Source organism: Pteropus medius, unplaced genomic scaffold, assembly GCF_902729225.1.
Source record: "Pteropus medius unplaced genomic scaffold, Ma_sr-lr_union100, whole genome shotgun sequence".
In the NCBI taxonomy this organism is placed as follows: Eukaryota; Metazoa; Chordata; class Mammalia; order Chiroptera; family Pteropodidae; genus Pteropus; species Pteropus medius.
The window spans coordinates 7,388,172-7,414,529 of NW_024349519.1; the positions used below are offsets into that span (position 1 = coordinate 7,388,172).

At 32.9% G+C, this 26,358-nt stretch overlaps 1 protein-coding gene across 2 annotated transcripts in view; it reads right to left on the reverse strand.

Annotated features, from left to right (window-relative positions):
• Window positions 1-4,566: 4,566 nt before the first annotated feature.
• Window positions 4,567-26,358, reverse strand: part of LRRK2 (leucine rich repeat kinase 2) — a 114,393-nt gene continuing 92,601 nt past the window's right edge. For both annotated transcript variants that reach the window (XM_039882305.1, XM_039882306.1), the window contains 10 exons: window positions 21,978-22,148; window positions 20,671-20,771; window positions 17,458-17,652; window positions 16,225-16,418; window positions 14,808-14,880; window positions 13,853-14,037; window positions 10,766-10,918; window positions 9,157-9,365; window positions 7,062-7,133; window positions 4,567-6,457 (listed from right to left, as the gene is read on the reverse strand). In XM_039882305.1, coding sequence (XP_039738239.1) covers window positions 6,336-6,457; window positions 7,062-7,133; window positions 9,157-9,365; window positions 10,766-10,918; window positions 13,853-14,037; window positions 14,808-14,880; window positions 16,225-16,418; window positions 17,458-17,652; window positions 20,671-20,771; window positions 21,978-22,148 — 1,475 coding nt within the window. In that variant the 3' untranslated portion in view covers window positions 4,567-6,335. The remainder of the gene's footprint in view (window positions 6,458-7,061; window positions 7,134-9,156; window positions 9,366-10,765; window positions 10,919-13,852; window positions 14,038-14,807; window positions 14,881-16,224; window positions 16,419-17,457; window positions 17,653-20,670; window positions 20,772-21,977; window positions 22,149-26,358) is intronic.

A 26,358-nucleotide genomic window follows, 5' to 3' on the forward strand; every position in this document is an offset into this window, starting at 1 on the left:
AAGGAGGAAATAAGAGGGTCCAGTCAAGATGACGGAATAGGTAAACGCTGTTTGCCTCCTCTCGCAACCACATCAATATTACAACTAAACTACAGAATAACCATCATTGAGAATTCCCTGAAGTCTAGTTGAACATAAGTCCTACAACTAAGGACATATAGAAGACACCTTGAGACTGGTAGGAGGGGCGGAGATGCCCAGAACAAGCTGGTCCCACAACACGTGTGGCAATTAAAAATCATGAGGGATATCTCAGGTTCGGAGTTACCCCAAGAGTAACAAGGATCCCAGCCCCACACCTGGCTCCCCAGCCCAGGGTTCAGTGCCAGAAGCAGAAGTCTCCATAATTTCTGGCTGTGAAAGCCAGCAGAGATTGTGACTGAATAAGACGATGGGCAGCTGGAGTCACAGACATTCCTTTTAAAGGGCCCTGCACAAACTTACTCGCTGACGAACTTACTCGCTCTGAGCTCCAGTGCTGGGACAGCAGCTTGAAAGGTGCCAGGGCATACAGGGAGAAACTGAATTGTCTGGCTACAGAGCAAGTGCTGGTAGAATCCATTGTTCCTTTGTTGAGCTCTCCTCCAACCCGGCCTGTTCACATAGGCTGGAGCCATAGCCATCAATCTCATTAACATTCACTCTAGCCTGGAGATTCCTTAAGATTCCGCCCCTCACAACATATGGGCACATCCAAGCCACTTCCAGTGGCTTTTCTGTTCAAACAGCCTGTCTTGGCTCATGCTGCAGACTTTGCTAAAATCTCTCAAAGGTTCACAAACCTCAAACAGCAGCATCCGGCTTCAGCATGTCCCTTATCTCTTGCTGAACAGCCCCAGACCCAGGACTAGCAGCAGCCGGCCTCATTCATGACTTGACCTCTTGAGGCACCTCCAAGCTCAGCGTGGGTGGTGGCCATCTGCGGATTTCTTAGTGGCTCATGCGAGGTGGTCCAATGCAGGGCACAGGCTGTGGTTGAACGTGGCCTGTGGCTGGACCCTCTCAGGAGACCCTCCCAGTTTTGCATACCAGGCAGCTGGCTTTGCCTGAGACGGGGTAGTAATACTTATACCAGACAAAATAGACTTTAAAACAAAGACTATAATGAGAGACAGAAAGGACCCAGTAATCCCACTTCTGGATATTTATCCAAAGAAACACTACTTCAAAGGGACATGTGAATCCATATGTTTACTGCAGCATTATTTACAATAGCAAAGATATGGAAGCAACCTGAGTGTCCATCAGTGGAAGACTGGATAAAGATGAGGTGGTACATATATACAAAGGAATGTTTCTCAGCCATAAAAAAAAACTAAAAAGAAAAAAAAAGAAATCTTGCCATCTGCCACAACATGGGTGGACCTAGACAGTACTATATTGAGTGGAATAAGTCAGATTGAGAAAGAAAAATGCCATATGATTTCAAGTACATGTGGAATCTAAAGTACAAAATAAATGAACAAACAAAACAGAAGGAAAAAGGAGGTAAAAAGTAAAATGCCAATAGTCGTCGATGGAGGACAACTTATTTCTCTGTAATTAACACATACTAATTATCTTTATGGAATATCATAGTCTATGAAATAATTGAGAGCATTTAATGAAAATGTGATTAAGTCGACTTAAAAGTTTAATATAGTAGTTCACTCAGAGTATTACTACATATTGCTACTTGTGTTTACTTTTGAAATAATCATCTGTCAATGAAGACATTCTATTACATGTGGCTAAAACTCATATTTATCTCTGAAATAAAATCTTTCTTGCTAAACAAAGATACTTCTAATGCTATTTAAGCACACTAGTCACATAAAACTGAAATGATCTCATTTATTTTATAATTACTACTGTAAGAAGGACTGACCAGAAATTATCAAAAATTTATACAGGGTTTTGAATGCTGGATTTAATTTTCTATACATAACTATGTACTGCAGGCATTGTGCAAGTCAGTCATAAAACTCAGACATAGTGGATATGAAACAAAAATAGCAAAATTCCATATTTTAAGAGAGGAGGGGAGCAGAGAGTGGTTGATTATAATATATGGATGTTACATGGAAAAAATAATTCTGTGCTAAAGCAGTGGAGGATAGAAAAATAGATCAATAAGCAGCAATGGAACCAGACAGGAAGGCAATGGTATTGGTATGAACATGATGAAAGTAGAGATCATTTCTCTACCCATATCTGGACAACTATTTTACTAAAAGAATCAAATCTACTTTGTATTGTAGAGTCAATATCTTGGTAGTAGTTTCTTGTTTTCAAGCTTTAAATTTGTTTGGCAAATTAGATAAAAGCCCTTGACACCTGTGAATTTATCATTAATGTTTGCAGGGGCAACTTCCAAAGATCTATGATGTGCAGTAATACACAGCTTAGTAGAGAAATACATTTTTAGTGAAGGTGAGGTTCAATATAAAATCCCTGTAGGATGGTACATGTGACTTGTCTGGGAATTAATTGCATAATTTCATGGGCCTCATCTCATTTTATCCTCATCTTTGTCGAAGATGGATAACTACTCTTGCCATTTTACAGATGAGGAAACTGGTTCTCTGGCCATTTGGACAATTTGTTCCAGTTCATTTGACCTAGTAAATGTTGAATCTGAACTTTAGATCAAAGTCTTTCTAATTCTAAATGTATAGTCCTTCTCACTGCTTTCTTTTGTAACATTTTCTTTTTTTCACTCTGTTTTTTAAAGTAACTCTTAAGGTAAATTTTTAAAAATTGAATAATAATGGCAGTATTGATGAAATAAATGCAGAGCCTCCAAAAGTGACTTTATTGAATATTTTTCATTTGAATATACAAGTTCTTTTTAGATTTATTTTTAGGTATACTTTGTTTATCCCTAGTTGCAGTCTCTCATCAAAGAAATCCACATCCTGGATAATATTAAGAAATGTACTCTTTCTGAAAGCTGTTATTTCAATCAAAGTGGTAGTGTTCTTATTGATCTGTCTGTAACAAAGACTTTCTCACTGTCTTGTGACAAAGATGTATGAATCTGGTGATTGACAGCAGAAACCTAGCTAAGCATCTTATGGTCAGAAAATCCTCTTCGCCTACAGGCAGCTTCTATATGTAGTTGCCTAATTACTCTGATATATGCCTCATCTGTACCATACTGTGTATAACAGAAAAGCAAAACACTGCCAACATAAGAGAATCAGTTAGCAAAACATTTCATTTGCTGGGCATCCATTATAGTAAATTATCATTCCATTGTATACACTAAATAAATGTTCTCTGGGAGTGAGAAGTTGTCCCAAATTCCAGTATTTGATAGGATGTTTTTAAAATAAGCTCACGCTTCCAAGATAAGTGCACATGTGATTCCTCTGTCTCAAATGCTTATCCCATTCCGGCGTTGTTGAGGACTTACTCATCTGGAATGGCTCTACTGAAGTATTAGTTTTAAGAGTGTGTGTGTGTGTGTGCGCGCGCGCGCGCGTGTGTACACACGATCTTCCCAGATTCTCCACTCTCTGGCCAGGTCGATACATTCTCTACTTTCTCATAATACTTCTGAGTATTTCTGACACTGGTTTGTATTTTCATAAATAAATAGAGATTTATTCATTTAAGTAGCACGCTCCCCTGGGTGGTGTTCAGATGAGTAAACGTGGAGAAGGCCAGGTTACAGCGATACATACAAGGTACTCCATGAAGTCTAGTTTCCAAGGCCCTAATTGCCCCGGGACAGTGGGTTCTCACAGAGGCCAAGCAGCAGCTACTGTGCTCCAGCTGCTGATACTCCTTCCCTCACCCCATTCTTTGTCTTATGCCGGGACACTCCAAGCAGAGACTTCCCAGGTGACCCTAGAAACCAAGGGCAGGGGTAGGACAGCACTGAAGAAGCTCACCACTGCTCACCACTCACACTGTGCTCTGAGTGCGGGCCTTTGGTTCTGATGCTTCCCTGCCTCCTGTGTGAAAGCCAAGGTGTTTGGAACTCTCTGAATGCCTTGAGGGATCAGAAATAAATCAAATACTTCCACACTTTTAAGCAGCTAGATTCTGAATCGTTATCGGAAACAATATCACCCAGGCTGGGAAACTAGCCAAAATGGAGAATGAGGATTTCTGTTTCCCCTGAGTTGTTATGGTTTAAGATTTTACTGTATTGCCAATGAGTCTCCATGAAAAGTGCTTCATTTCCCAGGTTATGTGTTAAGCTGGCTACAGTGATGGATTACAGGAGCACACAGAGTCCCAAGGGTTTTGGACTTCATCTTCTCTCAGTATCTGAATATTTGTACATTCACCTTTAAGAATGTTTACAACTGTTTTTGTTAATTCTGATGTTTCATCATTATATGTCTTACCGTATTGATGAAAATTAAGTTGCATTTTAGTTAAAATAGTTCACACATAATCAACAGTACTTACCAGAAATGGATTCAGAAAGGATTCCTTTTTTCATGTAAAACTCTCCCCCAAAAATATTTTCTGTTAAGATAAATGCCTACATTTTGATAATAATTTCAGCTTATTTTAGGGCCCTGATCAAGAAAAAATTTCTAATTACTGTATCCATTTTATTTTTATAAATCAGTTGTTCTAAAATTTTATTTTTTGTTTCAGTACTCAAGAGTGAAGAATTCTTTTTAAGACAATTTTTCTGAGAACTTGAAAATAGAATATGTCATGCCCATCAGGTTTTACCCTGAGATCCTGAAAATTAGTTGTATTACAGAAAATTGAATAAATCCTCAAGAGAAAACTAGTTAACACTTCTTATAGTGAAATGTCCCAATCATAGATTAATACAAAGTCTCATTAGATGGATTACAGAACTATGTGTGAAAAATAGAACATCAAGTTTTAAAATTCACAAACATGCTTTAAAAAATGTTTATTATTCCATTTAAATACAATGTTCATTTACATATTTCTCCATAATTGACTGTAGTAAAAAAAATTGCATATAATTACAAAGTAACAATTGGAAATACCACAGGAATAAATGGCTCCATCATTTATGACTTTTTTTAAAACTACATAGCAAATTAAAACATAGGTCCCTCTGAAAAGTAGAGAATCTTTCAGGGTTAAAAATTGGATTACCCTTAATACTAAAGAAATTCAAAGTCTTCAAATGATAAAATGCCAGTTAGTTCTGAGAATATTAAATAGACTAATTATTCGATCACAGGGAATTGTTTGAAATGATGAGCGCTGGCCAGGGTCAATGAATTTACCGAATATTTTCTTCCTTAAGCAGAAATGACACTTAAATTGTAAGTTAGGTACTTGGCCCTAATAATGCTACCATGGAAAAATATTTAAACAATTTAGGTGTACTTTAGACGACTAGGTTAGGAAGCACCCTCCATAGCTAAAGCTTTCTTCTTCAGCAAACTAAAGAGTTTTACATACTTGTTCTGGGTGAGAATTGTAGAATTCTACAATTCTGAAAACAGAGTTTCTACCTGAATGATGTAAAATGTGCAGGATCACAAATTTAGGAAGAGATGAGTAGAAGAATTAGATCATAGATTAGGAACATGTAACCAGTGGTCTAGCTTAGCACTAAGAATCAAAATAAAAACATGAAAATATCACTTGAAGGACTGAACACTGTATTTATAAAATGTCGGTGTATCCACATTCAAAGATAGAGCTGCAAAATAGGAAAAGAGAGTGGCAGTGTCTTTCCTGGACGTGAGGACTTTGATAATAAGTGACGTTTTCTCATTAGCACGTTCCATAGTTTCATGGTATTTTCTTTTAGATGGAGTAAAGTTGTATGATATGCATTGTTTGCATCCACAAGAAATTAAACTCACATCTCAACAAAAGGTTATGTTAATAGTATAAATTCACTGTATACGAGCATATATGATAACTGCATTTAAAAGCAATCTAAGAAGAAATGCATTACATAAGAAACTCCTAATATTTTTACTCTACTTTGCAGAAAAACTAGAAAGTAATCAAGCAATAATCCATGTTAAACACAGAACATAAAATAAACTTTACCTTCATTATGTATAACAAAATAAAAGCTTACACATTGTAAATTTTAGTATGAGTATTACAATCAAGTACTTTTTAGATTTCCTTTCTTAATCCACAAAATTAATTAGGATATATAGGAAATATAATATTTTAAATAGTTATTGAAAATATACTCTCATGAGTAACTATTTTTACACATATTTATATTTAAAATATAACATATAAACATTCCTTCATATGCACATGAGCTATATTTCAGAGTGGAAGTATCCTTTTCATATGTAAACATTTTTTAAAGAAATATTAACAAGAGAAAAAATAATTTTCCCATCCAAAGACAAAATTTTCTAATATCTCTCTTATTCAATGGATATTCTTCTCATTTTTTCAGCTAATTCTTTTCTCATTTCAATATGTTTTTCCAAATTTTGCACTTCATGTGGAAGATTGATGTCCCAAATAGACAAGCAAGACTGTAACTCTAGAAAATGAAAAAATGAAATCATGTTTCAAAGATCTGCCATAAGAAATTTTTATTTTATTTTAATTTCATTAATTTATAGTTACCTTAGACAAATGTATATATAAATACAGCTACAAATAATGTATGTAAATCATTGCCATTTATAAAAAAATTACACTTGGAAATGTTTAAAATACATTGTAAAACTGACTACTAAATTTCAAAAAAGAAATGTGGACCTCTAATAACTTAACATTTCATTTTCTGAAAGAAATAAAGCTTTTTGAAAAACACTGTTCAAAATCAAGACTTCATATGAACACAGGTAAGATGCAATGAAAAATAACTACATTTAGTTTAAATTTGGGGTAGTTCTAATTTTATAATGGTTGATATCTCTACCCTGTCTGAAAAAACCAAGATTTAACACTCATAAATCATTAAAACTTAATTTTGAAGATTCATGTCTAAATTATTTACACCATAAATAAGCTACCAATTTAAAATGCTTAAAGTTTTATAATAATGTAATATTTATTATAAATGTACAAAATACATTATATGTTATAATCATCCATATCGTTGCACTATTTTCAGAATACAGTATCCTATTAAACATTACCTTTTTGATGTTGGGTACCTTCAGTACTTTTCTGGGTATACCCCAAAACCAGCATGGCATTTTTAAGACTTCCTTTACAATAAATAAAAAATATAAATAAATAAATAAATAAATAAGGTTAGACTAAAGAAAATACAAATCATATTTTAAGACACAAAAATCTTGGAGCTTAATTTACAATTTTTTAGGAGACACCTCAATTATATTAAATAAAAAACTCTCCAAGAAGAATGAAATTTTTAAAGTTAGAAAATTTGTAATGTACTCCTTGCTATAATTCTTATTGTGTGAATCTGAGAAAATAGCTAATTTTTCTGTGAAATGTGTTTAATATTTATACACTACCCCTTTACCCAAAGTTATAACATTATATGAGATTATGTGTGTAAAAGTACTTTGGATATTATAAGACACTGGCCAAATGTGATGGAGAGTGGCATAGATGGATATATTGATATTCTCACAATACCACACTTTCTTCTCAAGTCATTCACTAATTTATTTAGCAAATATTCCTCAAAAGTCCTCTATGTACTAGTTCCTAGGCTAGACCTGGAAGTAAAGGGGTGAAGAAACACATGCAGACCCAATCCCCATGGAGTTGATGTTTAAATGAGGAGATTAGTCACTGACTAGTAACTAAGCAACTAGGCAAAATATGAAACAGAATATGCAAAACCTTGTGGCAGGATGAAGCATGATATTAGGAAGGACTGAATGTTATTCTAGACCAGAAAGAGCTGGGAGAATTGTGGTAAATAGTGGAAGCTAGAGAGGTAGATGAAGCCAGATTATGCCCCTTCTTGTAAATTATATTTAAATTTATCTTTATTTTAAAAATCAATTAAATTCATTGAAATCTCACTGTAATGTCAGTAATGAACAACCACCTGGGTTCAAAGTGCCTACAAATTAAATTAGAGGATATAACAACCATGGTATAAGACTAGAGAGACAGTCCGTTATAGACCTATATTCTGCCTGTGTGAACATGTATCCTGATAGCTAGCAATCATTAGGAACACCTAATTCCAACCTCTTCTGGGCAACTCTGTAATCCATTCATGGAAAATGGGGAAGGTAAGGAGAAACACTTGCCTTTCTTAATATATTACTGTAAAAAAAATTTACTATTTTCTTCACCCTGTCAAACATTTTATTACTTATTTGCTAAAGCTACATAAACTCTAGTTTTACAGAACTCAACCCCGTAATGTTATTTTTGTGGTCAACTGTGTATGTATACTAATACTATTTATTTTTATTTTTCAATTAGAGTTGACATTCAATATTATTTTATCTTGGTTTCAGGTGTACAGAATAGTGGTTAGACACATATAATTTAGGAAGTGATCTCCAATTAGCACCCACCTGGTAGTATACATAATTTTAAAATATTATTGACTATATTTCTTATTATGTACTTTATATCCCTGGGACTATTTTGTAACTTAACCTCATAATGTTATTTTTGTGATCAATTTTATATGTTTACTAATATTATTTTTAAAACCAAATAATTAGTCAAAAGACGACAACGAAGTATGGATATCTATGTAGAAAATATACTTTGTGTACCATCATGATTTCTTCATATTTAAATAGATAAGTAGGAACAAGAAAAGACATAAAAACTTGTTAAAACACCACAATTTGTCAATATTTTAGATTGTTGAGTTCAACATATCTCGCTATAGGAATATGTTTGTTTATAGTATAAAAAACCAAATAAGATTTTTAACAAGGTGAAAAGCTTTAACTATGATCAAAATAAACATTTGCTTTAATTTCTTTGGTGAAAAAGTAAAAAATACTCAACATTATATATTTCTCATTTTTGCCTTGGGTATAAAGAAAAAAAAAGAAGACAGACCCAAATCAGAGTTCACTTACAATAATCTGCTTCTCTTATGGGACTGAGAGCACCTACTCCCTCTATTTTTTTTAATAACCCTATTCAAAATTAATCCCAGTATTATGTTCTAAGATACTTCTAAGACACTTTGAATGACATTGGAAAGTGAAAACTTAAATTAAAAAAAACATGTTTTTATAGTCTTAGATAACATAAGAGATATAAAGAAAAGAAACTTGCCTAACTGTGTTGTCATCATGACTCTAACAGAATCACAAAAATTGTGAATTATACGTATGATTCGACGAGTTGAAAGATCAAGCAGTAAAACATAGCCTCCTCCAGTTCCAATCCAGAGGGCAGTGTTCTTCTGGAGGCAGAGAGTTTTCACTCTCCCAGAATAGTACATAGTGTGTTTTGATTCCTTCTTCACTTTTACCAATTCCTCCCTGAAACCATATAGAAAGTATACATTAATATTTTTTAAAGAATTAAGGAATAAAACAGATGTGTATCTATATATGCATACACATACATAATATTTTAAATTATGAATACATGATAGTAGACATTATATAGCATTAAAAATGTACAAAACTAATTTTGCGTAATTAAAACAGAATGCCAAAGAGCCACATTTCTCTACTTGAAATATAAATTATCAAACATAATATAATAGCCCCTTTAAGAAATTCTGAAATAAATAAGATCAATGTGATTTTTAAAAACAACAAGCCTATACAGTCCAGTAAAAAAAAAAAAAAAAAAAAAAAAAAAGAATTAATTTGCCCAATATAAAGGAAATAGTTTCAAAAGCTTTCCATGAAGTCTAAAAATTTCAAAGGAAAATAAAATTGTAACCATCTACATGTAAAAGATATAAATACAAAGCACTAAATTTTCCTCAGAGCTCCTAAGTCATGACAACAAATGAGCTATCCAGAAATAAAAGAATTCTAATAATTTTGGAACCTCAGGAAATAAGGGACCTTTTACCAGGCAAAACTGTAAGCACTTCTGAGCATAAAGCTCCTCACCATCTGGAGAAAAACTGTAAGAAGATTCTTGGAAAGTAAATGTTTAAGTCTCATTTTATGGATATAGTATATAATCTAAATGTTTATACAGTAAAAACAAAACAAAAATAGGAAACAACTAGCAAATAAGGTTGGCAATAGTCCTGTTTCCCAGTAGCAGCACACAAATAAGTGCTGGATGTAAAGTCTAAGGCTCGTCTCGGATACACTGTATCAGACTAAAAGCTAGGCTTTCAGGCTGGGGTTCTGAGCCTCCCCAGTCCTGTAGGTTTTTCTCCTCACATTTTTATATTGTCTTGTGACTTTCTATCATTAGAGCAGAATATCCTTGGACCCAGAGTCTAATTATAAGTAGTAATATTTAATACTATGACACTACTAGCTATATAGCCAGCAATAAATCCAGTACAGTCATTTTCAGTAATGTACTATTTTTTTCATTAGAGAATATTCTTTATAATACCTTGAAGAAACAAAATCATGTTCCTATTTTTTAAAATTTTTTCAAAAGGAAATTTGCTGGATACCAAAAGATAGTACTGAAAAACATTAAATATTTTACTTCTAAGAATTTCTTTTTTAATTTTATATTTAGAGGTAGAAAGGAAAAATATAAGCCATACTTTCACCTTCTGTGAAATTTAAAGTGTAGGAGACAGCTCTCACAGGCATAAAACAAAGAACCAAAGATATTGAACATACAGTCAATAATAATATAACGTACACCTAAAAATTTGTTAAGAGGAAATGATCTCCTGTTGTATTCTTTCCACATTAAAATAAAAATTTTAAATAAGAACCAATGAATTTACTTTAAAAAGTGCACACAGTCTATTAGTTCACAGAGCTTTTCAGTTTTCTTATCCCACACTTCGACAAACGGGCTATTTTTCTTAGCAATGTAGAGAGCCGAGTCTACCACCACTGCTATGATGTTGGAATCACTGAAAGCTGCATAAGAAAACCTAGAGGGGAACAAAAGAATGTCAGCACTATTCATTTTTCTTCTGTTTTAACATGTAATTCTTATATTTATTCTTAATGTAAAAGGTTAAAACTATTTTGAAAAATAAATAGGCTAGAGTATTGGCAATTATTTCATGTTCTCCTCTAACCTGAACTGAATATATAACTTTATTTGGTACCTTACTTAATTTTGATTACTTTATATTTTTCCCTTGATGATAAAATAAAGATTACGACTAATATTTCTTGGTTTAATTTCAGTTTCATCTGGTTCTTTATAAAATTTTACACCGCCCAAATATGCAAAATATCTTAATTTCTAAAATAATTTTAATCGTGTATCTGTAACTTTATGACATTTCAATAAAACTCTTATTGTCAAGAATGCTTGGGAAATTAAGGGTTAGCCATCTACACCTAGAGTTATAAAACATAAGATGTTAATACAAATTTTAGTTGCAATATTTTCAAATATTAAAGCAAAAAGTATCTTAGCATCAACACAAGCCCATCAACCTATGAGGGGGAAAAAAGAAACCTATATCTTCCTCTCATTGAAAATAAAGGAAATAGACAAGCATCTTTAAATATCTATCTTTTAACCAAGGACATTTGGCATTTTACATATTTTGCAAACAGATTGGCTACCATAAGCCCCATCTGCATGGCCAACTCCTAGTTAGCCTTTGAGGCTTAACTTAAATGTCAGTTCCTCTGAAATTCTTCCCTAACCTATCAAAATAGACCAATCATTTCCTTTCCCCTGCTAATGTAGTTGTAATATTATAGATTTTAATTACCAGATTGTATTTATTAGCTTGTCCCTGACACCAGACCATAAATGTAATTGCTTAAGGATAAAGACCATATCTTTTCTATAGACCCACAACCCAAGAGAATCATCATAGATAAGTATCTGTCTATCTAGCAGATAGATGTATAAGTATCTCTCTAGAAACTGCTTGGTTAACAAAGCGGGCAGTTTGTTAAGTGGATGGATAGAAGGATAGATGGATGAATGAAGAATCAACAGGAGGAATGAACACCCAGGAAAAAGTAAAAATAGATTGATGACATGAAAATATCACAGGGTGTAACTATCTATAGAACACCTTAGGATAGGAAGACTTTTTTCCTCCATCTTTTCAATTATGGCGGAGATGAAAATACAATATGTTGCTAGAGAGCCACTACATTTTAGGGAATTCTTTCCTGGGTTTTTCTGTATTTAATAGAAGATAGTTCAAACTAGTACAAATATTGCCTAGAGTTTTATAATTTATAAGACATTTATGCATGATATGTCATTTTATCCTCAATGAAATCTTATAAAATATAAATCTCAATATTTGTAATTACAGAAAGAAAGTTTAGAAATGCCAAATAACTTGCTCAAGGCCACATGACTAATGTGTTACAGAACCAGGACTCAAAACAAGTCCTATGGAGTCACGTGGCTCCAAAAACCACGATCATCTTCACTTTCCATCATACTTCTCAGTCAGTTTATATGGATAACGATAAGAAGGGAATGATGATGAAGCAGCCCCTTATTAGTGATGTGATGTTTGCAGAGGAGAGACATAGACAACAGGAGACACTTTCTGAGAAGACAGCAAATATTTCCAATTGTCTGTGAAACTGTGTCCTAATCTCCCTTGGGAGATAAACATCTTTGACAGTCAGATACTTGTCTGCATTCTCTCTAGCACCCATGATTTCATAACATGCTCTGTGAAAAATAAGAACTGGGGGCCCTTTCTTTTAAAATATTTTCCCACTTGTATAAATTGCTTAAAAGTGGAAATTACAGAATGAGTCCATCAGAATATTTACCACATGTTTGGAAACATGTCTATGAACAAGACAGAAAACAAATGTCCTCATCCATGAGAACTCATAATATATAGCAGTGTATCTGAACCCCTACAACACTTTAGAATTACCTGAGAACTTGGAAAAAAAATATGAAAGCCTGGGCTCCATCTCAGGATTAATTCATGTGACTTAATTGGTCTGAGATAAATTTTAGGCATCAGATTATTTTCTAGTGGTTTCTAATGTTCAGCCAATGAGACAGCCAGTAGGTCCAATATTAATAAGAAAGCATTTTTGAAAATACATCTATGAAAATGTGCAATAGCTGCCATGAAGGTAAATAACAGATTCAATGGAAGAACAAATCCAAAGCACCTAATCTGCATAGGTGGGACCAGGGATAGCCACTCAGAGAAAGTGACATTTGGACTGAACCATGCAGGGGGCATAGTAGTCATCCAGGCAAAAAGAAAACCACGTGTGAAGACTAGGGGTGAAAGGGAGCAGCTTGTCTTCAAAATCTGAGACAAAATTAGTTTAGCTAAAGCACAGAGGGCAAGGCTACAAAATATACATCTAAAGAGATAAGCAAGGATTAAATCATAAAGGTCCTGGTAGACTATCTTAAGGAATTTGGACTTCGTGCAAAAGACATGGAGATGCCACTGAAGGGTTTTAAGCAAGAGAGTGGCATCAGATTGATTTGTATTTTAGAAGGATCCCTCTGCCTACAGTGTTGAGAATGGATTAAAGGAAGCACAATTGGAGGTTGAGAAGGGGTTAAAAAGATCTTGTAAACTTGGCAAGCAATGGTAGATGACAACTTGGCCCCTGATAGCAGCAGTGGGAACAGTGATAAATACAAGGATTTGAGTGTTCGTTAGAAAGAGACTCAAGTGGATAAACAGTAAAAGATTACTGGGTTATTTTTTAATGTCCTTCTACTTTCTGAAATTTTCTAATTATTCTAGAATAGATGTTTAATTTTATAATAGAAAAATAAATTTTGTGTTTTAAAAGATTTTCATTTGAGATTATCAACAGCATTATTGACATAATTATAAAAAATAAATATGAATAAAATGGTAAATTAGTCACATATGGGAATAACTTACAGCTGATTTGTGCTGGTCTCAATCAATTTCTGAATAGTCAAATCATCAGAAAATGAGAAAATTTTTGTGCCACATCCTCCCCACATAATGTTTTTTTCAATTGAATTCGTGGATTCACTCAAACACATCAGCGGAGTGCTGACATTTCCTATATTGAGTATCTTCAAAGGAGCAGCTCCTTTACACTTTGCCAAAAAGAGATAACACATTGACTGAGTATTGTAGAATTAAGTGCTGTAAAATTTGAGTTTTCTAAAAAACTACTTTCCCATCTTATATGGTTAGAGGTATTAAAATAAAAATTCAAGATACATTTGTTCAAAGGATTTCTAAAAACATTCAATTCAAGTGGTATTCAAAATATTAACCTAAAACCAATCTTTTCACATCATGCAAAAATTATACAGTAAATAACCTAGGGTTTATAACTACTTCTCTTTCGTTAGATAATAAGCTTATTGATAACAAGAAGTATGAATAGGTAGGATGTTGAATAAATAGATGGATCCACAAATGAATAGATAGAGGAAGAAATAAATTCTGATGATAAATAAGAATCTGGAGAACAGAAAGTTAAACGATTTCTTCAAGACTAAAGAAAAACTTGGTGGCAAACCAGATTTAAAACATAAGTTTCCTTTTTTTTCCCTACAATATATTTATAAGGAATTATTGACTTTGATTATATAAAATCAGAAATATTTATGTCCCTAACATTATAAATCAGATCTCATTTATCATTTTATTCTTAGTTCATTCATATAAAACACACAATCAGCAAGTATTTATAGAGAATCTATTGTATACAAAACTTTATGAAATAATAAAAAGACAAAAAGTAGAATTTATGACCCTTGTTCCAAGGGAGTTTATAATCATTTAGAAGGAGGTAGGAACGAGCATACATAAAACAAAGAACAAAATAATTTTGATGTAGAATGCATTCAACATTTACCTTAACAGTTTTATCTTCAAAAATTGCTAAGTTGCCATCAGCAGTTCCCGCCAAGAGAAAATTCTTTTGCTTGCTAAAAGGAAAAATGTCAAAATTGTTACAAAGGGAACGCTTGTCTTGCCAAGATGGGCTTAACATTCATTTCCCGCAGCATGAATAAAATTCAGACAGGTTTCTTCCTGGCTATACGCCCCAGACCTCACTTTTTTTACAGCTTTTAATTTAGAAAACAATTGTAAATTCTTTCTCTGCCTATTTAAAATGTAAATTTTCGTTCAGCCGCTTGCTAGTTTTACAACTCAGGTATGTCTTTCTCAAAAAACTGGGAACCCTCCCTTAGAAATGTTATCAAGACAGATAGTGCCCCATCTCTCAGTCTCTGTGGGAGGATAGGAGCCTAATTTCAATAAGCACCAATTAGCAAACACAGGTGGCCTAATCACAGACAATGTGCCCCTCTCTCTCAGAGTCCTCTAGTACTTTTCCACTGTCTCATCCCAACACTTAAAAATCTCCTGCCTTCTATTTCAGTAGAGTTGAGTCCAGTCTTTCTCCCTTATTGCAATAGTCTTGAATAAAGTCTTCCTTGCCTGTTTTACTCCATCTGATGAATTATTTCTTTGACAATATCTAAATAATCTCAACTGAAAAACTGCCAGTGGAGTTTATATTTCAGCTGACAAAAACGTGGGTTTTACATTTTTCTGATATTTATTTTTCAGTACTGATTTAAACCAGAGAAGTAAATGGGGTATAATCTTTTTTTAAAATTTTTATTTTATTATTAGTTTCACTTCTGGGTACTTATCCAAATGGGGTATAATCTTAATGCTTCCTGGAATCATCCCGCCCCAAATATGACAGCAACCAACCTGTTCCTCAGACCTAAAATTATGCCATTTACATAACTTCCTTTGGTATAAGGTCCCTGCAACTGATAATGATTAAGTATTTTCACCAATTAACAACTTATGAATTCATTTATTATATTTTTTTTTCCAATTTGATAGTTAACTGATATGTTTTAGACTGGCGCAAAACAGTCTGCTGATATATACATATTCAAAGAAAGAATGAATGAGGCGTCATCTTTGAAGAGCCCCGCAAAAGATAAATTGATGTGAAGAGTGGCAAAGAGATAGAGACACAGCTGAGGTAAAACCAGGAGCAAGGCTGATGGGCCTAAAGAAATGATTGACCTAGTTTATAAATGTCTCAGTTTGATATGTATACAGAAAAATAACAAATATCTTCGTGGCCTCTCGCAATTCCCTTTAATATATGCAAACTAATAAGGAAAATGTTAAAAATGAACAATCTCTGCTGATGCTATAACAATTTTGCACACAATTAAGTCATATAAAGGTATATAATTTTACCCCCAATTATTTACCAATGGTCAAATCCACTACTATACCTTTGCTTGGAAAAAGAATTGCAATACAAGCAAGTAACTGAATCAGTCATCTTTTCAAGGGTATGTCTCTTTTTCTCATCTTCAGTATTGATGACTAGAAGCATCCCAGACTGTGTCCCAGCCACAATCCAGCTTTCCTTTTCAACAGGCAGATACACCAAGGCTAGGCACAGTATTCTACTATCAGTAACTTCCTGTTTAGAAAATAAAAAACACTCTAAAAAAATTGGTTCTGACTTGTGACTAGAACTTGTATAGAATGAAAAAATTCTGTTATCTACATACCTCTTTTAATTCCTTGCTTTTAATTTTAAAAATAACACAATTTTATTTAATTTTCAACAATAAATGAGTTAACTGGCAGACAAGTTTTGCCTATCGAGAATGCATCTGAGACTAAATCTAAAAATTGAAAACTATTTCTCATTATCGTTTAGATTCCATCACAATAATATAAGAGGATTTTTCAACATTAAGAATAATATTTAGGCACACTGTTTATTTCAAGGCAACCATTAAAATATTATTTTAAGTTTAGAAATTTATCTTATAGTTGCCAATACAATGTATTAATCCATCTTGAAGAAGCCATGTCCAGAGCTCCTCTGTCAGGTGCACCTACCCCCAGCTGCTACAAGTGTTGGCTGCTAACAGCTCAGAGCTGCACCTCTCACCACAGAACTGCCCTGATGGGAGCTGGCTGGCTGAGAAATGACTGGAAGGTTATGATATCCCTCTCCCTGGAAAAATTGTAGCCAATGACTGACTGATATGTGAGAATGAAAGACTGGCCTCCTTGCCTGGTGAAGGGATAAATCTGTGCTGCTATTCACAGTTCAGAGTTTTTTATGGGATAAAGACACGCTAGAACTCCTTAAAAAGTATGGTTTTGCTGAGCTTCTTTCCTTGCTCTTTCTGGGTACCTGTATTTCTCTGAAAATTTCTATTTTCTTAAATTACTCATATAAGATTCTCTGTCTAAGGCTGTTTTTAGGGATCCTGACCTAAGACACACATATACTGTGATTTAAAAGAAGAAAAGACTTTAATTTCATTTGACTACTCTTATTCTAACAGAAAGCCAATTTAATAATACTCCTAAATTAGCTTTTATTTAATTTCTTCCTAAATAACTTTTTAACTGATACATAATTACATAATACATAATTAATTTAAAATAATTTGCAAGTAAGTTTTTATAGTATTTCTAATATAAAGAATATTTGTATTTACCTCAGAAGTGTATCTTTCAGTATTTAAATCAAGAAATGAGAGCTGTCCTTTGTCGATGTGTCCACAACCCAGCCAGATGCCTACATTCTTGCTGTTATGATTTGTAGCAACCATGCATTCAACAATAAAGTTTTTAGGTATTGATATATGTCTCATCAGACAGATTAACTCAGCTGAATTCAAAATGTCAAAGACCTGAGAAAGTTTAAAAATAACAAAACAACATACATCGAGTTAATACATATCCTTTCGAAAGATCATATTCTTGTGCATAATGTAGAACTAAATGTTATAGCTCTATCAAGAAAAACCTAAACCTGTTAGCTGTGACCCACCTAGAGAAACAAGATTAATAATCCAAAACTATAGAAAGTATTACATTAAAATAATACTTATTTTTAAACAGTGTATTGTATATGTTCTCTCTGTGTAGATGGCATGTTTTGTCACTTGAAAAGAAAAATTTCAAAAGTGTCAATGACAGAAATTTAGCAGGGTCAAGAGCCAGTTTTCATTTAGTTTTATACTGCAGAGCCACATCATATTGAAGATAAACACTGGGGCCAAAAATACAATAGACCTTCTACCAGTTGAAGGGAAAATAAATTTTGATCTTTGGTAACAAAATTCACAAATCACCTCTAGATTCTGCTTTTTGGTTTTTCTAAAAACCAAAGAACTAGAGAGACAGTATAGAGCCACTGAAGGAAACAGCATCAGGGTCAGAAAACTGAAATTAGAGCCAGTGCTACAGCCACTTGCCTGCCACTCATAAGACCCTGAGAAAGCTTATTCTCTCAGTACCTCATCTGATAAAAGTGATGAATTTATTCATTTTGCCTAGTATACAGTGTATTTTAAAGATTAAATAAGTATGTCCATATTTTTGAATATGTTATGTACTAAAAAAAAACTCCAGGTTGTTATGTAATCTATAAAATACAGGTAAAGTATAATCGAATATAAAAGGAAGACAATAGTTAAACTATGAATATTTTACTGTGATAATATTTTTCTAAAAGTCTATGTGATTAAGACCAGTGGTAACCAAAATTAAAAAAACAAGAAGGGTAAATAACCAAGAAGATTATATAATGTTTGATAAAGTCAGAATATATGTACTGAGCTATTTTTGAGTAGGAAATTTAAAGTTGAACAAAAATTTTTCCATGAATTATTATATAAAACCAAGTCTACAACATAAAGACAGTTCTTATTTTGATCTACTAAAGTCTGTTTTAGTGTACAATACTAAAGAGTTCTATATCTGATAACACGGTAGAAGAGGTTATCTGGAGAACCTTCAAGCTACAAACACTTTAAAATGCTTAAGAAATTATTTTTTTAAATCTTTAAAAAATTAAAAATTTGACAATACCATAAGGAATTATCAGGCCCAAAACTTAGAAGGATAGAAAACAGAGAGGTGAATTAAATCCTAGAGCCAATTTTTCCCTGAAGGCATTTGCTTACTGAAGGCAAAACTGATGTGTGATTTTGGATACCTCATGAGGTCAGTGGTAAAGAAGTTAAAATCTAGGGCCTTGTGGATATGGACAATAGACTAGTAGTTACCAGAGGGGAGTGGAGAGGGGGGAGGTAGGTGGAATAAAGGGGTCAAATATGTGGTGACAGAAAGAAATCTAACTATGGGAGGTGAACACATAATGCATATGTGTATATATATATATATGTATGTATATATATGTATATATATATATGCATATGTGTATATATATATGTACATATATATGTACATATATATATGTACATATATATGTGTTAATGTATACATATATATGTGTTAATATATATGTACATATATATATGTGTTAATATATACATATATATGTGTTAATATATACACATATGCATTATATGTTCACCTCCCATAGTTAGATTTCTTCCTGTCACCACATATTTGACCCCTTTATTCCACCTACCTCCCCGCTCTCCACTCCCCTCTGGTAACTACTAGTCTATTGTCCATATCCACAAGGCCCTAGATTTTAACTTCTTTACCACTGACCTCATGAGGTATCCAAAATCACACACATATATACATATATATATATGTACATATATATATATACATATATACATATATATATATACACATATATATATATGACTTACTGTTAAATCGTACACCTGAAACTTACTGGATTTCATTAACCAATGTCACCATAAAAATAATAAATTTAAAAAATAAATAAATAGAAAAACAAATATATAACAGACAAAGAATTAGTATAGAAAAGAATCTCTTTTTCTTATTTAATTTGTATGCAAATACCCCAATAGAAAAATGGGCAAAAACAAAAACAAACAAACAAACAAACAAAAACAGGCATTTCCCAGAAGAGGAAACATATATATATAACCAATGAACATATAAAGAGATGCTCATTGTTGTTAGTAATTAGGAAAATGTAAATCAATATACAAGACTGAACGTATTTAGAAAAAATTAAGAAGTCAGAACCAAAATTTAAGGAAAAGACATACAGAAATAGCTACCGATATAATATACAGGTGATGGAAATGTTAACTTATCACAACTTCTTCAGAAAACAATCTGGACATTCACATGTCCTATAATTCTGCAGTTCAAATCCTAGGTGTTTACCAGAAAGCAATTTTCATTCAACCTGCACTTTTTACAATAGCAAAACACTGGGAACAATACTAATACCCATGGATATGATCATAAGTAAATATATTGTCGTGCCTTCAAACAGTGGAATGGAACAGCGGTGAAAATAATTAACATCTATGTTCAATAACCTGAATGAAACTCACACTTTATTTTTCAGAAAACTGAAAAATTTCAGAATATTATGTGATTATGATTCTATTTTAAATAAACGATGAATACAGGAAAACTAAACTGAATGGTAAAATCATAAAGAAAAGCAAGGATTATCACAAAAGCTGGGAAAGTGACTACATCTATAGGGAGAGTAATGCAATTAGGAAGAGGCATGTGGGGGCTTCTGGAGTGCTGGCAATGTTCTTTTTGTGGTGGAGGATACGGGAGTTTTGATATACATATATACACACACACACACACACACACACACACACACACATATATAAAGACACACACTCAAACATATATATAAAGAGGAGGTATTATGTGTATGTGTGTGTGTATATGTATATATTCGATGTTCTATACAAAATATTGATAAATTTTGACTATAATAATACCTGGGCAGAAGTAGGTCTTTCTTGAGGATTTTCTTTCAAACATCTTTTAATTAAGTTCTCAACCGTAGGCCATGGGGTACAAGCGTATTCTTTAACTGGATCTAAAACATTCAAAAACATATGATACGACATTAGGCAAATCAGAACAATTATTTTATTTCCTCTCAATGTGTGTGAAAGGTCCAGACATTGCAAAGGAAAACACTGATCTCCATAATCCTATATTTATTATTAATTAAGCCAATTTTATTAGCGTTATTTCCCCTAGAGACATCAAAAAGGATTTTTTGATTTTTTTATGGTATAAAAAAGATACTCATAAAAATTGAATAAAATAATATATTTTCATTTCATACTTGCATTTCAAAAGACAACACTTTTGTTCATATAATAATTAGACTTCTATGGAAGTATTTTTTATTTTAATATTCACAGTAGGCAAACTTTTCATCCTCATATCCCCACAGCTGGTTTGTGCATGTTGGTTTTTGTAAGAGGTATGCCATTCTTCTGGTTGGTGTAGAATAGAGACCCAGAAATTTTCTCTTGAAAGCTAACTGGTAAAATAAGGGAGATGACCCAGATTATGTCTAAAGTTTATCCAAATGATAATAAATTTCTCTTTGCTGGGACTTTTTAAAGTTCCCCTGAGGAAGAAGGTTAAAGCTATATCCCTGTACCTGGCACACAGTGTATGTTCAAAACTATTTCTTAAATGAAAAGGAAAGCAGAAAATATGAGAAGCAGCTAAATACATTTAAAAAAGTACTTTGCTGTGGGAACTGAAGTAATAGTCAAGGAATAAATGACAAAAGTCCTAGAATTTCTTAAAAGCATGAAACAATCATTCAAAATGATATTTGATCTCATTAAATACTCGTTTACTAATTCTTATTAATATTTACTACTAAAAATTATTATTATAAATAATTCAAGCTTCCATTTCTGCATATAAATTATTTCACACCAAGAAAATAAAAACACTCCAGGCAAATGAGCACATAGTAACTCTTAATGAGAACAAAAGTTACCAAATCTGGAGTTTTAACAGCAATTTCATTTTCTGGGTATTCTCCTAAATATATAACAAATACACCAATACTAATTTGAGATATATTTTTTTAAAGCCTAAAACTGCTACCTTACCATTAGATTGTTTTTACTAATGTGTCACAGGATTTAAGAATATTCAAATACTAAACAAGGAATTATCAGCTATAAAATGAATTAAGTATACTACTACAATTAAATAATTTGAAAAAGAAGCTGATGATATTTTTAAAAAATCTATTATAGACAAAACTTACCAGGTAATTTTCCTTGTATTGCTAATTCATCAAACTCATTTGGAAACTTCAAACCCTCTGCTATTCTACCTCCAGTTGTCAAAATGTCATAGAGTAGTAAACCAAATGAATAAACATCAGCTTGTTGGTTATAAATAACATTTCCTCTAGCAACTTCAGGTGCACGAAACCCTGTAAGTAAGCAAATATATTAATAAATATGCATATGTTTAGGCATATATGCTAATGAAGAATCAGGGAGATAAGCTCTAAACAAGGCCATGTCATCTCTATAAAGAGACAAACTTGATCAAACAATTAACAGCCCTATCCAAGACATTTCACCCCAAGGTCGATCTTGAAGAATAAGACAAACATTCAACAATAAGTTATTAAGTAATGTTTCATAATTAAAGAAATGAAACATAACAGGGGAAAAAACTCCTATGTCATTTTTCTTATTCCTAGTAATAACTATTCCTAGGGCAGTGTTTCAAACAGAGGCAAGGTTAGGAAGGAGATTGCTAGACTTCACTCCAAGTCACTTTAATGTGGCTAAAATTCCAATGCCCTCATTATTTCAAGAACTTGTGACTGTGTTCCTTCTATGCAATGGAAAAATAAAAATGAAACCATGACTTAAACAAATAAAAGCCCTCTTTCTCAGGTGTTAGTTCATGTCTGAAGTTCTTTTAAAGGGAAATAAAACCTTCATTCCACAATAGAGATAAATTGCTTTTAAATTCTTCAAAAAAAAAAGTAATTTCAACATTATTCATAACAGTAAAAATATCAAGAATCTAAAGAATTCCAACCATAAAAGGAAACTGGTCAAATAATGTATACATATAGTAACTTAAAAATCATTTTAAGATGACATATCATGTAAATAAAAGGAAAATGTAAGATATAATTCTGAATAGACAGAAAGTTTGCCAAATATGTAACAAAACTCAACTGAATTTTCTTAGCTGTGATAAGAGTGTGGTGATTATGTAAACAAATATCCTTATCCTAAGGAAATACATGCCAATGTGTTCAGGGATGACATAGTATGTCGTCTGTTATTTAATTTCAAAGATATTTACATACAAAAGAGAGAGAGAGAACAGTGTGACAAAAGTTAATCGATGAATCCGCATGAAGGGCATATGGGTGTATATTGCACTATTCTTCAACTTTTCTGTAGGCTTAAACATTTTCAAAATAAAAAGTTGATGAGAATGTACACAAAGAAATACTTTTAGATGTAATAATGATTATGTCTAAGTGTTGAAATTAAGATAGCTTTTATTTCCTTCTAATACTTCCAAATGTTCTACAACGACATATATGATTGTTATAGTAGTTTAAACATACAGCCAGGAAAACATAACAAAGTATGAACTCATGGCCTTCAAGGAGTAAGCAACTGAATTCAAAAACACTTCTATTTGATGGACAGCTTACCAGCAAAAGATGAAACTTAGCAGTCCTTCACCAGGCTGGAAGGCCATGAAAAGTCAAAGGACAGAGGTGTCAAAATTGAGTATGATAGCCCTTACTGTACTCATTGTTAATATCTTCCACATTTGTTCACTTTTTGTCTCTTTCTATACATACACACACACACATTCCCTGTTACAATTTTCCCACATTTGTGTCTCTCTTTGTCTCTCTCTATACATATATATACTTACACATATCATATGTAAAGCACATATGTGCTATATCATATGCCATGTAACCTTACATAGATTATATATTTGACATGTTAAGCTGCAGATACAATATTTCAGCCCTAAAGATAACATGCATTTCCTTAGAATAAGAACATTTGCCTACATAGCCATAATATAATTCTCAAACCCTAAGCTAAATAATTGTGTGAGTAATTAAGATAGTGCTAAAATAGATTCCTAATACATGTACCCTCATCACTGAGGACTTCCCTGAAACAGCAACTGCAAGTTCTTATAAAATTTTTGCCTTATATTTAACTAAACTTGTCACCATAGTAATAACAGGAAGAATAAACTTGTAAACTATTCAATGTATTCACCACTGAATTTAATTTGAGATGAAAATGAACACTTTCAATATTACCTACCATTGGGAAAGACTAGATATAGAAACAATTTCTGCATCTTCAAAGCGACAAATATTGCTACATGATCAATGATCTAATACTGTGAATGATCTATGGCACTCATGCACCATACTACCATACATTATAGCTACTCTGTTGAGTACTGATGGCCCTCAGACACTAGAAATGTTAAGTGCTAACTGAAATCCTAAATGCACATTGTTGTATTAAGCTGTTCAAATTTATTTACTTCTAGCTAAGACAGAATAACAGGAACTAGATTTGCCATCCTGCATAAAACAATGAAATAATCAGAAAAAATATATGATGAAACACTGGACACATGGAGCACTGGACAGTGATCCCTGAGAGAGAGAGTAAACAAACACGAAGAGTCGTGTCAGTGCCTGTATAGTTCTCACCACACAACATGTAGAAGGGGTACTCAAACAGAGCCTCCCATCCCCACAACCTGAGAAGACAAAGCAGAGTCCAAGAAAGCAAAGGTAGCTAGGAACACGCCTGGCGTTATGCTAAATACTTTATATGAATTTCTCATTTAATTTTCACAACAATATCCTAGGATAAATACTATTATTAGGTATTATTGCATAAGAAAGGAGAGAAGTTAGGTAATGTCTCCAGCCTCAGCTAGTAGGTGGTAGAACAAGGGTTCAGACCCAGATAGTCTGACTCTACAGTTCATGTTTCATATATGCTATACACCCTGCCAACCAGTCAACTAAGTCATATCTATCTCCGTATCTCCAGAACCCACTGCAGTGCCTAGAGTGTGCACCACTGAGGAAAACTAATTAAAATAACTGACATTGCTTTTTTTAATTTGAATATTTCTAAACTCTATTCATATTTACTTACTCTCAGGAGCTTCTAATATGTGGCCAAATTGAGAGTCCTTGCTCTATACCTACTAAAAAAAACTATAAAGGATTCAGCCCTAGTGGATACTTTTTTTTAAAGCTCTGCATGTTATCTAATATATAGCCAAAACTGAAGAACACTTTAAATAATCTTTCATTCTCCATCTATATAGCTCTTAGTCCATACCAAATTTCCTCCAATTATCTCAATAAGACAAGTCGTTTTATCCCTTAATATCTTTCCTTGGAATGTCTCCTCCCATTCTTTTTTTCTTTTCTCAAGCCTCCAGTTTATTTTTTAGGCTATAATTCCAGAATCACCTCCTCTATGAAGGAAATCCTGATGACCCGTAGCTCAGTTAATCACTTGGTCCTCCGTGCTATCACTGTACCTTGAACTAGATTGCCTATTGAAATTGACACAATGCTTTATGATTATTTGCTTATAGCCTTATTTCTCCTGGCAGAATATGTGCTTCTGGAGGGTAAAACTATCCACATACATTCCCCAAATTCACCACTAGAGTAACTGTTAACATGCTTGGAGCAACTGGATTATACCAAGCCCTGTTTATGCTGTTTATGTAGACTATTTCATTTTACCATTTCAACAACCCTATGAGATAGGCATTATTTTTCTCATCACAATTTACTGAAATGAAAACAGTCCCCAAAACTAAATCCTGATGAACACCACGCAGCTATGAAATAGTAGCACCAGTTTGGTATTTAGTAAATGCTCAACAAATTATTGCCAAATGCACTGAATAAATGAATAAAAAATAAGGATAATTTACTCTTAGAGAATTATCATAACAATTGGGAAAATATAATTTAAATGTAATTCATTGTCTAAAAACTATTTTTAGAAATTATTTTGCAGATAATCCTGCATTTTAACAAATACAATGAGTATATAAAGAAAGTAACCATAGATGAATTAGGTCTGCTTATATATCACACAGTACACAGAAACTTATATTTTCTTTTCTTTTTACTTTCAGAGAAATATGAGTAGAGTATGTTTCATAACCTCTATCAGATGGTAGTATATAACCAGAGACCAACATTTTTATTTACCCAAAGACTATGGTATTTCCATGGGTGTTGGCAGAGTTGAAGACATCAATTGACATCCATCTTAGTCAACAGTGTAACTGTCACAGAACACATAATTAACTGTCACTCCCAACAGGATATAACATATCCAATTGTCTGAGTAAAAGTTAAAGCTCTCTACATTTTTTTAAAAGTTGAAAGTATCCATCCCATATTTACCTTTTAAAATGTAGACTGACACTGTGCTGTAGTCCTTGCCAATAACTAAACTGTTTCTATGTTTGCATTCCAGCTATGATAGTATCTGGCCAGGGGCTCTGCTCTCAGGCTGCTTGGGTTTGCATCTTGTACGACTCTACTGACATTTTTAGTGGTCCTAAGTTTAGTTCCTTAT